This window comes from Bipolaris victoriae (assembly GCF_000527765.1).
Source record: "Bipolaris victoriae FI3 unplaced genomic scaffold scaffold_7, whole genome shotgun sequence".
Taxonomy (NCBI): Eukaryota; Fungi; Ascomycota; class Dothideomycetes; order Pleosporales; family Pleosporaceae; genus Bipolaris; species Bipolaris victoriae.
In genome coordinates, this window is record NW_014575385.1 from 101,414 (window position 1) to 113,580 (window position 12,167).

At 50.0% G+C, this 12,167-nt stretch overlaps 6 protein-coding genes across 6 annotated transcripts; 3 read left to right on the forward strand and 3 right to left on the reverse strand.

Annotated features, from left to right (window-relative positions):
• Positions 1-460: 460 nt before the first annotated feature.
• COCVIDRAFT_33814 (hypothetical protein) lies at positions 461-1,528 on the reverse strand (the record flags this gene model as incomplete). Its single annotated transcript, XM_014705636.1, has 1 exon — positions 461-1,528. The coding sequence occupies one exon, from the start codon at positions 1,526-1,528 to the stop codon at positions 461-463; it is 1,068 nt and encodes a 355-aa protein (XP_014561122.1).
• Positions 1,529-2,590: 1,062 nt separating this feature from the next.
• COCVIDRAFT_33815 (hypothetical protein) lies at positions 2,591-3,736 on the forward strand (the record flags this gene model as incomplete). Its single annotated transcript, XM_014705637.1, has 1 exon — positions 2,591-3,736. The coding sequence occupies one exon, from the start codon at positions 2,591-2,593 to the stop codon at positions 3,734-3,736; it is 1,146 nt and encodes a 381-aa protein (XP_014561123.1).
• A 143-nt stretch (positions 3,737-3,879) lies between these two features.
• Positions 3,880-5,719, reverse strand: COCVIDRAFT_87243 (hypothetical protein; the record flags this gene model as incomplete). Its single annotated transcript, XM_014705638.1, has 6 exons — positions 3,880-4,352; positions 4,402-4,598; positions 4,646-4,990; positions 5,049-5,095; positions 5,166-5,608; positions 5,659-5,719. 6 exons carry the CDS (start codon positions 5,717-5,719, stop codon positions 3,880-3,882), a joined length of 1,566 nt encoding a protein of 521 aa, XP_014561124.1.
• Positions 5,720-7,845: 2,126 nt separating this feature from the next.
• COCVIDRAFT_12194 (hypothetical protein) lies at positions 7,846-9,072 on the forward strand (the record flags this gene model as incomplete). Its single annotated transcript, XM_014705573.1, has 1 exon — positions 7,846-9,072. One exon carries the CDS (start codon positions 7,846-7,848, stop codon positions 9,070-9,072), a length of 1,227 nt encoding a protein of 408 aa, XP_014561059.1.
• A 767-nt stretch (positions 9,073-9,839) lies between these two features.
• On the forward strand, positions 9,840-10,377 carry COCVIDRAFT_12195 (hypothetical protein; the record flags this gene model as incomplete). Its single annotated transcript, XM_014705574.1, has 3 exons — positions 9,840-9,905; positions 10,003-10,286; positions 10,371-10,377. The coding sequence occupies 3 exons, from the start codon at positions 9,840-9,842 to the stop codon at positions 10,375-10,377; spliced, it is 357 nt and encodes a 118-aa protein (XP_014561060.1).
• Positions 10,378-11,285: 908 nt separating this feature from the next.
• On the reverse strand, positions 11,286-11,672 carry COCVIDRAFT_87547 (hypothetical protein; the record flags this gene model as incomplete). The annotated part of the gene is made up of 1 exon (XM_014705639.1): positions 11,286-11,672. One exon carries the CDS (start codon positions 11,670-11,672, stop codon positions 11,286-11,288), a length of 387 nt encoding a protein of 128 aa, XP_014561125.1.
• Positions 11,673-12,167: the final 495 nt, after the last annotated feature.

Consider the following 12,167-nt stretch of genomic DNA (forward strand, 5'->3'; position numbering starts at 1 on the left):
TCAAATGTTCATCTCCGTCATCGACGATTTGACCCAGTGTATCGATCAAACTCTCTTTCAAGGGTGCAAAGAATCTCCCGACCCTGCGATAAATACCCTTTCCTATATCCAAAAGCTCGAGCACTAAGCCTATAATTGCCTCTTCATTTGACTTGCTCTGAAATACTAATAGTAAGTGTCCTTCTTGAATTTTTTCGTTGCCATCATCTAGGCAATCATCGGGCATCACAGTGCTTCCAGCGACGCTTTTGTTGCCCGGTAATAGCAGTTCTTTGGCATATCCCTCAAAACTCGCACGATGTAGACCACTGCAACGAATTCTCATGGTGGCACTGTTGATCGCTCCAAACGGATCGGATCCAGCGTATCCAATCTTAACATCCACTACGGATATCAAAACTGGTCGGTCGAGAAGAGATACATGTTCTGTGTGAACTGGTACATCCACAGAGGCCCATGACTAGCTTGGGGCGATGTATGCCTTCGTCTCCCGACGTGGCTCTGGAACCCAGATGAACCAGCACAATTGAGCTTCCAGGTTTTTTCTCCATAGCCCTGCTACATATTGGTCATTTGTTTGTTCATGTATCTTTCTAGCAAGGCCGGAGATGGCGACCAGTTTATCCTTGACATATGTCAATTTGCAGGCGCTATACGTAGCGACGATCCATGGCCACATCGAATCGTTTATTGTTTGTTTCCATAGAAATATGGGAGACATCATCATATCTCCCGGTAGTCTTTCTGGGAAGCTTTCACAGGCCGTAGTGTGATTACACTCCCAGAACAGCTCAGTGGTCGTAAAGTGCAGAGTACGCATGGCTAATACGCGTTCTTGGAGTACCCAGCCTCGCTCCATTAGTGGCATGCTAAGTAAGCATCGCGAATGAAGAGAGACGGGAGCTGCAGAATAATGAAGGGCGTTATGACTATTGTACAGCTGTAGCTTGCAGTTCCAATGAGCAGGCCGAGAAAAAAAGCAGCCGTCCCGTCCATCTCTCGCGCCAGCAGCTGCAATATTGAGACTCGAGTTTCCATAAACGATCGTCATCATCGCTGCTTCTCTTTCCCAGTCCATGATATCATCTTGGACGATACATAGAGTGTCCACCCAGATGTACTCGAAACCCAGATCACGCGCTATCGTGATGGCGTCCTGTACTGTGCGTGAGAGATCTTCACTTGGTATCTGAGTTTCCAATTGCTGCAGATTGCTCTTACTGAGGGTAAGATATTGAGTTCTTCCCCAACAGTGACTGAGTGTCGCATATTCGACCCCTGCATCCAACTCATCTTGCTGATAGACGCGGCACCGACCCATGGCAGTGCCAACCAGTCGCGTAGGTATGTATTGCGATGCACGATTTTGGCATTTTTCATGTTTCAAAGAACACGCTCGTAGCCATTCTTTAGCTATAGGAATCGAAAATCTCGTGCTTTGTGCTTCCTGTTCGCTTGTAGATGGTAAACTGACTTTTGCAGGAAGATAAGTGAGGGGCATACAACGATATAATGTTTGTACGTACATGGCTTGGGTGATGGATCTATAGTGATACGGTACATCATGGTTTCATTCTGCCGTGCCATCATCTGAGCTCCAAGAGTATCTTTGTCCGATGAGTCTCGTGAAAGCTGTGGAGAGCTCAATGTGGTCCTGCCTTCTCGCTCATCAAGTATCCGGAATTTCAGATCAAATCGCAGGAAATTCGCTAACAATGGAATGTTCGGGTCATGGAAATTACCAGAATGTACACTGACGCCCAGTGACTGATATGTGCTGAGCGGAGATATCTCCATATCATCATTAAAAGCGAACGACGATCGGGATGGCCCACTTCTCCAAAACTGGTAACACAGTGAGCAGTTGGATGCTGCGGCCCGTTCAAGTTCCGCAGGATTTTGGTGATGAGGGAAGTAGTGGCCCCTTTTTCGTTGCCAGCGATCCCAGTTGTCAAACATGAACTGGCAACGAGTACATAGTTTAGACAGTGCAGAATCAAGCCGAATATTCCAGTTTGAAAAGTCGAAATCGTTCTCAGTATCCTCGGCCATTTTCTCAGCATTAACAACAATAGGAATGAATACACTTGAGAAGACGCCGACCAGGTGTTGCTATGGTAGGGATTTCGTCTGCGTTCCTGATGAGGCATGGGGGCCTAAAAGGCGGGGCTGGTACGTACCCGGCCGAGCGCAATAAGGACATGTCCACCAACAACAGAAAGGAGGCAGCTAGGCTTTACAAAATACTACTGAAAACACAAGTTTAAGAATTCTTTAGTATTCTAGTTCTGATTATAGTTATGCCTCTTCTTGTAACCGAACTGTTTTTATTACAATTGCCCATATGAAGCATGTGATAAATCACCACTAGTAGGTACTACCCGACCATCGCATGTAAAGCGTGTCCAGGTCAGCACAAAATAGATGTTCGGTTCGATTGAACTGTTAAGTTGAAGTGAAGAGATGCTTCAATTGCAGTGACGAAAGGTAGTAGTACGCCTGACTCAGCATGCCCCTCCAGCTTCGAAAGCTACCCCGCCACTGATTGTATCAGCCCACCTTAAGGACAACAACAGCTTCACCTGCCATCATGACGGATCTGAACGCACAACAGGCTGAGAATCACTACTTTGACAACGAGCCCCCGCCAAAGGACCTCAAGGCAAACATAACCCTTGCGAGAGAATTCATCACACGCCATAACGATGACCACCGCCGCGTGGTGCTGGTCACTTCCGGCGGCACCACGGTGCCACTAGAACAACAAACTGTGCGCTACATCGACAACTTTTCTGCTGGTACACGCGGAGCTACTAGTGCCGAGTATTTCCTCCAAAATGGATATGCTGTCATCTTCTTGCACAGGCAGTTCTCGCTCTTGCCCTACTCAAGACACTATTCACATAACACGCGTTCTTTTCTGGACTACATGAAGGAAGAGAACGGCCAGGTCGTGGTGGACGAACAACATCAAGATCAGATGCTGCGCGTCTTGCGCCAGTATACCGAGGTCAAACGCGGAAACAAGTTGTTGATCCTGTCCTACGTAACAATCACCGAATACCTGTGGAATTTGCGCGAGGTTGCGCAACTCATGCGTCCACTCGGTCCAAAAGCCATGTTCTATCTGGCTGCTGCTGTGTCCGATTTCTTTGTACCCCAGGACCGCATGGTCGAGCACAAGATACAATCGAATGAAGAGTTCCATCAAGGCGCAGACGGCGTGATTGAAAGCAAAGCAAAACCTCCAGCGGCACGCACTCAAGGCAAAAGTCTCATCATTGATCTCGAGCCGGTTCCCAAGTTTCTAAAACAACTCGTGGACGGCTGGGCACCGGAAGCAATGATTGTAAGCTTCAAGCTGGAGACTGATCCTTCGCTGCTTGTCACAAAAGCCAAGTATGCGTTGAATAAATACTCACACCACCTCGTCATTGGAAATTTACTGCTCACTCGTAAATGGGAAGTCGTGTTTGTATCGGTCTTTGAAGGCGAGAAATGGATAAGAGTACCCACAAGCCGTAGGACAAAAAGTTTGTCAGGCAGACCGTCGCTTGTTGGATCTGCTGATCAGCTGGCAAAGAAGGACGACGAGGCGGGTGGGTCAATTGCCACCGAACGGGGTATCCCGCAGGGCGAGCCCTCTGTGGAGATCGAGTCTTTGATTATTCCCGAAATCGAGTCCATGCATAGCAAACTCATAGAACAGGCTCAAAAAGGAGCTGCGGCTTCTTAGCAATGACACACCCCATATACAGTAAGCATCTCATCTCACTATTTATAATGTTGGTCTGGATACCATCCAGGAAAAAGTTTCATCTCCATATACGTGTTCGTTATGCATTTCATGTACACATTACAATTTCATAACTGCTTCTTTCACTCCAGGATGACCTTCCATTGTGCCACCGCATGCCGTGCACTTGCTCCATACCATATGAGCAACAGTGCTCCTATGGTCACAATTCCAGCGAATACACCAGCCATTGTGCCAAAGGCATTGACATAGCCAACATCAGCGACCCAAGGCACTACGCCGTACAAGAAACCAAAAGCCACGATATTCTTCAACCCATTGATGAGCAACATGACATCCGAGTTGACTGGTAGCGCGCAATCACTGGCATACGCCAAGGTAATTGTGGGGATGGCGGTTAGCGAGACCGAGATCATTCCATAGCCGAAAAAGAGCGATACCCACGACAGCGCATTCTGCACACCATATCCAAACAGAACACTGCCTGCAGTAGTAAGCACGAGTGGAATGGCTATCAGATAAAGTCTGCTTTCGGGCTCATAAATGCCAAGATACTTTTTGGTCCGCCATCTACACCACATGTCTACAAGGTCACCTATATGCGATTAGGGTATTCTGCAGTGGTCCAATTTAGGTTCTCTTACCTCCGGCCCACGATCCAAAGACGTTACCCAGGATGCCAGGAATGTTGATAAGGCCATTAATCTGCACGTTCCAGTTGTATGGTGGTGCCTGCAGAACAAAGGGATTGAGGATGTTGACTGCGACCGTAAGGACCAAGGAGATTGAGTAACAGAGAAATGCGTAGATGGCTGCCGGATATATGATCATCGGAAACGGTCTTCCAAACATCAGTTGAATGCGTTGCCATTCTCGACTACTACTTACCGCACAAACATCTTGGCCAGATTGGTTTCGGAAACCCCAGACCATAAGCTGAGATCCTGTTTCCATGTCTTTTTTGGTAACTGTTCTAATGGTGTTCCGGGAGACGGCGACCCTTGGGGCAATTTCTCATCAGTCATGACGACTTTCTTGTTTGAAGGCGATAGGACCGTGTTAACTTGGCCAACCTCGCGCATGTATCTGGTTTCTGGCACAAAGAATAGGATTGTCAGGAAATTTATTCCTGTAAAGATTGCGGATATCCATTTCTGCCACCGCCAGGACAAATTCGAAACAATGAAGCCACAAATCAAGGGGCCAAAGGTATTTCCGCCTGCTATAGCGTTCCTGGTGCACGTCAGAATTTTTTTTTGAGATTATCCAAGGGCAGAAACGACGCGCTTACATGTATATTCCCATCTTGCTACCCCGCTCATGCAAGAAGTACAGATCCTAGACGGCGTATGAGTTAGAGGAAAAACAAGAGTATGCACCAGTGCGTAAGACAAGATGGGAAACCCACATTCACTGTAGCCGCACCCAACGCCTCGGTCGAAGACCCGGCAAATGCTGCGATGATGTTGCTGCATAGCACACTTTCGAATGAGGTAGCAACAGCACCCCACACATAACAGAGACAAAGCAACCCACTTGCTAGAACAAAGACTGGTCGTTTACCAAAGTAGTTGGCCATTGGCACCCAGAAGAAATTAAAAGCGCCAAGGACCAAGATTGGATAGGTAAGCAGGTGTGAGGTTTTGTCCATTGTCTTGTTGAACTCAATAGACATGATGTACAACGCTGGCGCTATGCCACCGATACCGAAATTGGTCAGAAATGTAAATGCGCACACTGATGCGAATGCAACATGTTTCTTCCACAACGGCCAACGGAGAGGATCATTTGGGTCTATTGGAGAGGGCTGTGGGTACAAGAGTATGTTTGATGAAGACTCTTCGCTAGTGGCTACGATAATTGTCAATCCCTTCGTCGAAATTGTTGGGACGTCAACCTACTCTGTTGCAACAACACCGTACCGTCCGTTTGATCCAAGTCCCTTAGACGCGTGAAGCGCATATTTGCGAAGCGTCTGCTACCACACTCCCCGACCTAAGTCGGACAAGAAGAAGATATCCGGGACCAGAAGGAGCAATTTGAGTGGATTTAGCTCTTCGTCCTCTCTACTACTAGTGGCATGGAAAGTGATCTCGGGGTAAGTAAACATGGTGAGCTATGGCCAGACGCAGGGCTATATACGTTTTGGCCTTATCAACTCAGCGCCCCGTGGTTCGCAAGACGCATCTCACTTTCTCCAAGACTCGAGCAAGTTGCATATCGATAGGCTTAGTGTTTTTGTTTCGGTTCGTTTGGTTGGCTGGATAATGGCGTACAGCTTGCAGGACGCATGAGTGTCGGGGGGGTGCGGGGCCGGTTGCCATTCCGTACTTGTTGTCGATCGATAGCTAGTCTAGGATGATGGGTGCCAGTGCAGAGTACATTCCGCGGTTGTTCATCAAAAGCAACTCTGGATGCAATTCCGAACACAAAAGGGGTAGAAAGAGGGTCACGGGAACGCAGCCTCCAAACCTGGTCGCCAGCTATTGTGTATCGATGCATAGGCCTTACAACGTCCTGGGAGCGGTGCCGTCACTGTCAACAGTCGAAGTCGCGCAAGCCCGTCCGTAGCATGTTTGGCTGATTGTCACCATCGGACTACCTGTGCTCTGATTGTGGCGTCCAGAGGCGCAACTCATCGCTGTATGAGATTGGAAAGTTGCTCTGTCGAAGGCAACGAGGAGACAAGGCTTTATCGTTATGGTGAAAGCGCCAGTACGAAGCAGTCATGCTCAGTCATGCTCAGTCATGCTCAGTACTTACAAGCAGGTGATATGCGACAAGTCACCTGCATATCCCAGCCGCCAGAGTTATTACTGCATGGTTGCGTGCCATCCCGTCCCAGTTCGGCAAGTTGCTGGGCTCACTAGCGTCAATGCCGCGGAACTTCTACGTTCAACACTGACCCTTCATCTCTTTCCGCCGACTAGCTCATCAACTGCCAGAACTGCAGCCCAGAAGCCCGATCAAACATCTACGTTACTACCATTCAACAACCACCAGTTGAGGTGGTGTTCGTGCTGCGGCCGGTGCTGAGACGATCTGAAATCTCTCCACGGATGACACCATGTGCAACGTCGGGCACAATCCTGAACATTGCGCCTGTTGCACAAGGTATCGGGACGGCGACTGGGCTTCCTGATGTTTACAGCAACTGATTCTGCTGTGGAGATGCTGGCGTTTGTATCTGTCGCAATCCCTGCTTTTTCGTCACTTCCAAAGCTCACTGTGAAGCTACAGTATACGGACTTTGTTCCTGACGACTGGAGAACTTCCTCGATAGCCAAGAACAACGAATAGTCACATCTTCATGATGTTGTGCTACAACTATCAGGCCCATTCTTATGCCTCAGGTCTGCAGCCGTGGTAGTACAAAGGGGTTTGAACAACAACGGCTCTCGCCGGTAGTCGAATTGAGCAGCACATCGAATGCTGCCCTTCTGGTTCCCCAGATCATCCAACAGGGTGGCCACCGCGGCCACTAACCTGCGCTGCAAATCATGCTGCACAGCGGACATGTAGTCAGATCCTAATAGTGTTTCTCGACATATGTCATGGTGCAAGAGGCATGTTGACAAGACAGTGCGCCTTAGTTATGCTTTTTCTTGCCCCGAATCCTGCTGCATTGGGCCACACATGACGCCTTGGGCTTCTTTACGGGACGCAAACTGAACATGGCATATCGCATCTTACCCTGAGTGATCAAAGACACCTCGATACATCACGGGCGCTACGTATTCATCGAAGGAACATCAATAGAGCACAGCACTAACCGAGTTGTGGGGGCGGTACAGGGTAACACCTTTCTACAACTTGTCCCTAGACTATTCCCGAGGAACCCAATCTCCGGGATTGGCTGGTATTGTGGCTTGTTTTGGTGGGACCATTATACTTGATAAACAAAGTGTCTCACCTCTTGGCTCCGGCACATTGAACATGTGCAACCATTTCTTGTGCTCAGAACCGAGTCTCTTGTTAAGGATCTTCTGCACTGATAGGTTCCCGCCTATCCCTCTCGCCCTACTATCTACCATCACCTTGCCTCTCTCTCGTGCGTGATTATACCACAGGAAATGGACCCCTCAGTAATGGCAAAGGATGCGCCACAGCAGTCCCCACCTACACCAGGAGCAGCGTCGGCCCCTGAGAGCCCTCGGTCACCCTGTTCACCATCCAAGACAGCCGAGTTATGGGACGGCTATGAAAGACTAGCTGTTGAGAAGGCGAAAGAAAGAGACGAACTGATGCATGAAACGCATGAACGAGACGACTGCTCAACTTCACGAACAAGTTTTGATTTTAGGTTTAAGCGGGCGCAAACTACGATTCCATCTACTACAACATCTGGTTGTAAATTTTGCGGGCGTCCCATCATATACGCCTCTGGTATGTGCGAAGGTTGCTTCAAACGCACCGTGGTTTCACCTGGTAATGAAGAGATTACAACACCGCTGGGTGCTTCTGAACACAACATGGCGGTTTCAGGCCTTTGCCAGATTCCTTCAAGAGAGGAAATCATCACACCAACATATGCCTCACCCAAGCGCGCATCATTCTGTCCACTACCAGCACACCTGACCGACGCCTCGACACGCACCTCGTCAACACAGCCAGGATCCGTAGGCCGCAGAAAGAAATCACCCAGCGAACCTACGCAGCCAAGTCTCCAACTGCAAATCACACCATCAACACATACGCCACGCTCGCAGGCCAACTCACCTCCGATGACACCTACATCCCCACCAGGCACCGCGCACTCGCTGAACTCGACGCGGCGGTCGAGTCTAGCCAACGTAACCATGCTACCCAAGCCTCGCTATCCGCATGCACGCAATGACAGCGGCACACCCTCTGAATTCAGCACGCTCTACCAAACGGTGTCAACCACGACGACGCCACCAGCAAGTCTGCATCGGTTCGGGTACCCGCTGCAAAACACGACGAGCGCATGGGACGACTGGGACAGCGACGAGGAAGAAGAACAGGGCGAAGAAGAAGAGCGACCGGGCCTATCGTCGTGGATGGGACGCCGCAAGATAAGGAGCCGCAATGGTGGCGGGGCCGGTGGTAGTGGTGGCGGCAGCGGCGCCAAAGCCAGTATGGATCAATACGACAGCTCTGGCGAGGAGACGCGGGAGAAGATGACGATGGCGCGCAAGAGTAGAGACGAGCGCGTGGAGCAGAGTCGGGTTGAGTCTGTGGGTGGTATGAGTGTGCGTGTTGAGCGGCTTGTTGAACCGAGTCGCGATAACAAGGTGAAGAAGCCGAGTGGGTTTGTGAGGGCGTTGAGTTGTGGATGTGGTACTGCTGAGTGATGAGACTCTTTTCTTCTTATCTTTCTTTCTCTCTTTCTCTTTTTTTCTTTCACCTTCTTCTTCTTCTTTTTCTTTTGTTACACGATTACTTTTACCGTTCTTCGGGCTTTTTTCTTTCTTTCCCTTTGTCCTGGGTAGAGGGGGGGGGGTTTGGGCTACTTTTATTTTTCCTATGTCATGGGCGTTTCTGAGATACACGATGGGATGGGAATACTCTTTCTTGGATATATACCCTCATTGTGTAGTGGGGTGTGTTGGAAGGGAGTAGAGAGGTGTTCTTTTTTTTTTCTCTTAACCACAGGCTTGGGGGTTGGTTTCGGAACTTGTATTACTATTATTACTTTATTATTGTCGATGTTATTACATATACATACTTCTTAACTATTAAGCGGGAGGGGATGGGGGGCTACAAATAACAGGGGGATGTTTTAGTACGAGATATCATGTGATTAAAAGTGCCAAACAAGGTAACCCAACCCCCCAGGTGTTCAGCAAGACGAAAGGGAGGGACGCGTGGATTATCATTTGCCTTTGACGGTGTAGAAAAAGCACGGGTGTTCGATAGGTAATATCCCCCACCCCTGAACTTTACTATAGTATGCAACGTTCCCCTCGCCCCAATCTCGAGCGTCTTTAGAGTTTACCGCCTCGCCGAACTCTGTGCACGCTGCAAAGAGAAAGGGCGAACACAAGCCCGACTCGTGTTGGTGAATACGATGGGAAAAAGGAGTCAGGGCAAAAAATCCATTCACTTGTTTGTGCACATCATGTCGACAAAAAAGAATACGATCGTCACTGAAAGGTTACAGCGGGATGTGCCCACCATCATCAATGTGCGCATTTTGTATACACAAGGGGGCAAAAGCCAAACTCACCCCCATCAACATCACAAGATCAATATTTACTATATAAAAAAACGCCGCATACAAGGGGGGGATCTACAACCCGCCCCTTCCCTCCCTTCTCCCCGCTAAGCGAACGCAGCAAGCGATAAGAAGAAGAAAAAAAAAGGTGCCGCGCGAAGCCGAAAAGAGTAGGAGTGCGACGGAGAACACACGGTCGACACGCGGAACCGGTAAAGAGGAGAAGAAGAAGAAGAAGAAGAAGAAGAAGAAGAAGAAGAAGAAGAAGAAGAAGAAGGAGGAGGTAAAAGTAGACCCACCTGGGTGGGAAAATAATTTAGTTTCTCGTATTGTTCCGAATTTCGATACTAAGTAAGTAAACGAGCCCCCCCCCCCCCCCCCCAAAAAAAAACGGGGAATTCATGATGATAGGCGGGCATGCACGACGCTTTTTAGATCATAAGAGTTATTGTTTTGTTAATGTTTTGTGTCTGGATTGGGTTTGATTCGATTGTTTGATGTGGCGCAAGCCAGGCCACGCGAACAAGCTTTTTTTTTTTCGCGGAGGAAGGGAGGGAAGGCGCAATCGGTTGGCTGTTTGGTGGTGGCTGGGCCAGAAAGAGATAGGATAGCAAGGACGGGTCGGGCGTGGCTTGAAGGAAGAGTGCTTATACGGGGGACGCGCGGGCGGATGTCAGACGCCTAAAGTGCTTTAAGGTGGTTTAAAAAAGGGCTGGCGTAAGCGGGCATTTTGGTGGACGGGTGGTCGGCGGCGGGCCGATAGTATTTAGGCTGGGTGGCTGCTAGAGTTTGGTAGGGTAAGTGAAGGGGGGCACGGGGCAAGTGTGTGTGTAGTGTAGTGTAGTGTAGTGTAGTGTAGTTGTTTAGCATGTGCCTACAAGACAGGAGAGAAAGAGGAGCAAGACTATTTTGTCAGGCGGGTATCAGGCGACTACTTAGACAGGAAGTGGGTGAAAGCACGAACCAAGGCAAACAAGGACAGGGAGGGGAGCTGCAGGGCGCGATGGAAGCGTCACCGAAGCATCTCCTCGGGCATTCTGGGGCATCGGCCAAATTTCCATGTGTCTTTGGGAGCATGGATGGAAATAACTAAAGGGCTGGACAGATCAAACAGCTGTGGGGCTGGCAGGCGGCCGGACTTGGCAAGGCGTGTATTGTTTGCATGTTGGAATTTGCGGGCCCAAGGCCAATTTCCCAGGTACGAAGTTTCATCTGATCCAACTCGTGAGGCTGCCCGGCTTTGCATCATAGTGCTGACGCGATCGCCCAGCGGGTGAAGGCGGCGCATGTCACTAAGCTTACAGAGTATAGGTAGGATATGCGGCAGCAGACTATTGTATTTTGATCCGCTTAGGCCACTAGTCGGAGGTATTGTCGTGGTTCATGCTGGAATCCGGCAATTGGCGGAGGTGAAGGGTTGGGACAGCGCAGCAGGACAGCACACACACACACACACACACACACACACACACACAACAGGACAGCGCATGGCCAAATTGCAGGTACTGTTTGCCTTGGTCCAGGACAGTGGATGTCGGCGCCGAAGCCAACGGCATTACTGTTACGTGAGTGACAATGCGAACAGGACGTAGTACAAAGTCTTGGAGGGCTTGGAGTTGCTCGCAGGTTTCTGGTCAGGGGTAAGGCTGGAGGCGCTAGGCCTGAAGGGGAAGTGGCAGTGGCGAGGAAGCTGCTGTGATTGGCCCAAGGCGCAATTTCTGCAGTTGCATTTTGCATGCGGGCGAAGCTTAGCTAGGAAGCGAAAGGCTTGAGTGCAGCCGACCGGCTTGGTTACAGCGCACCGCCGTTGCAGCCGAGCAGCCAGCCTCGCCCGCCCGTCGAAGGAGCAACTAAGTAAGTAAGTAAGCATTGCTATTGTTGTAATACCGCAGTCGGGGTTCGATATAGACATGTCACCTCAAATGCAATCAAAAGGGACAAGCTGCTTACCCTTCCCCCACAGGAGCGTCGTCTGGCCGGCGCAGCAGCTGCCGCTTTCCGTTGCGGTGGGCGTCGTCAGCCAATCCCTGCGCCCAGAAATAGAAAACCCACACGCCCACCCCCCGCCATGATCCAACCACGACGCGGGCCCCTTAAGGCTGCACGGCAACCTTGCATCCATACCGTCATTGGCCCGCGCCTCCAGATGGCCCGTCCTGTCTGTCGTTGCCCGACCGGGGCTCACTCGCGGCCGAGCCCATGACTAAACCTAGCTCACCTGGCCTCGTATAT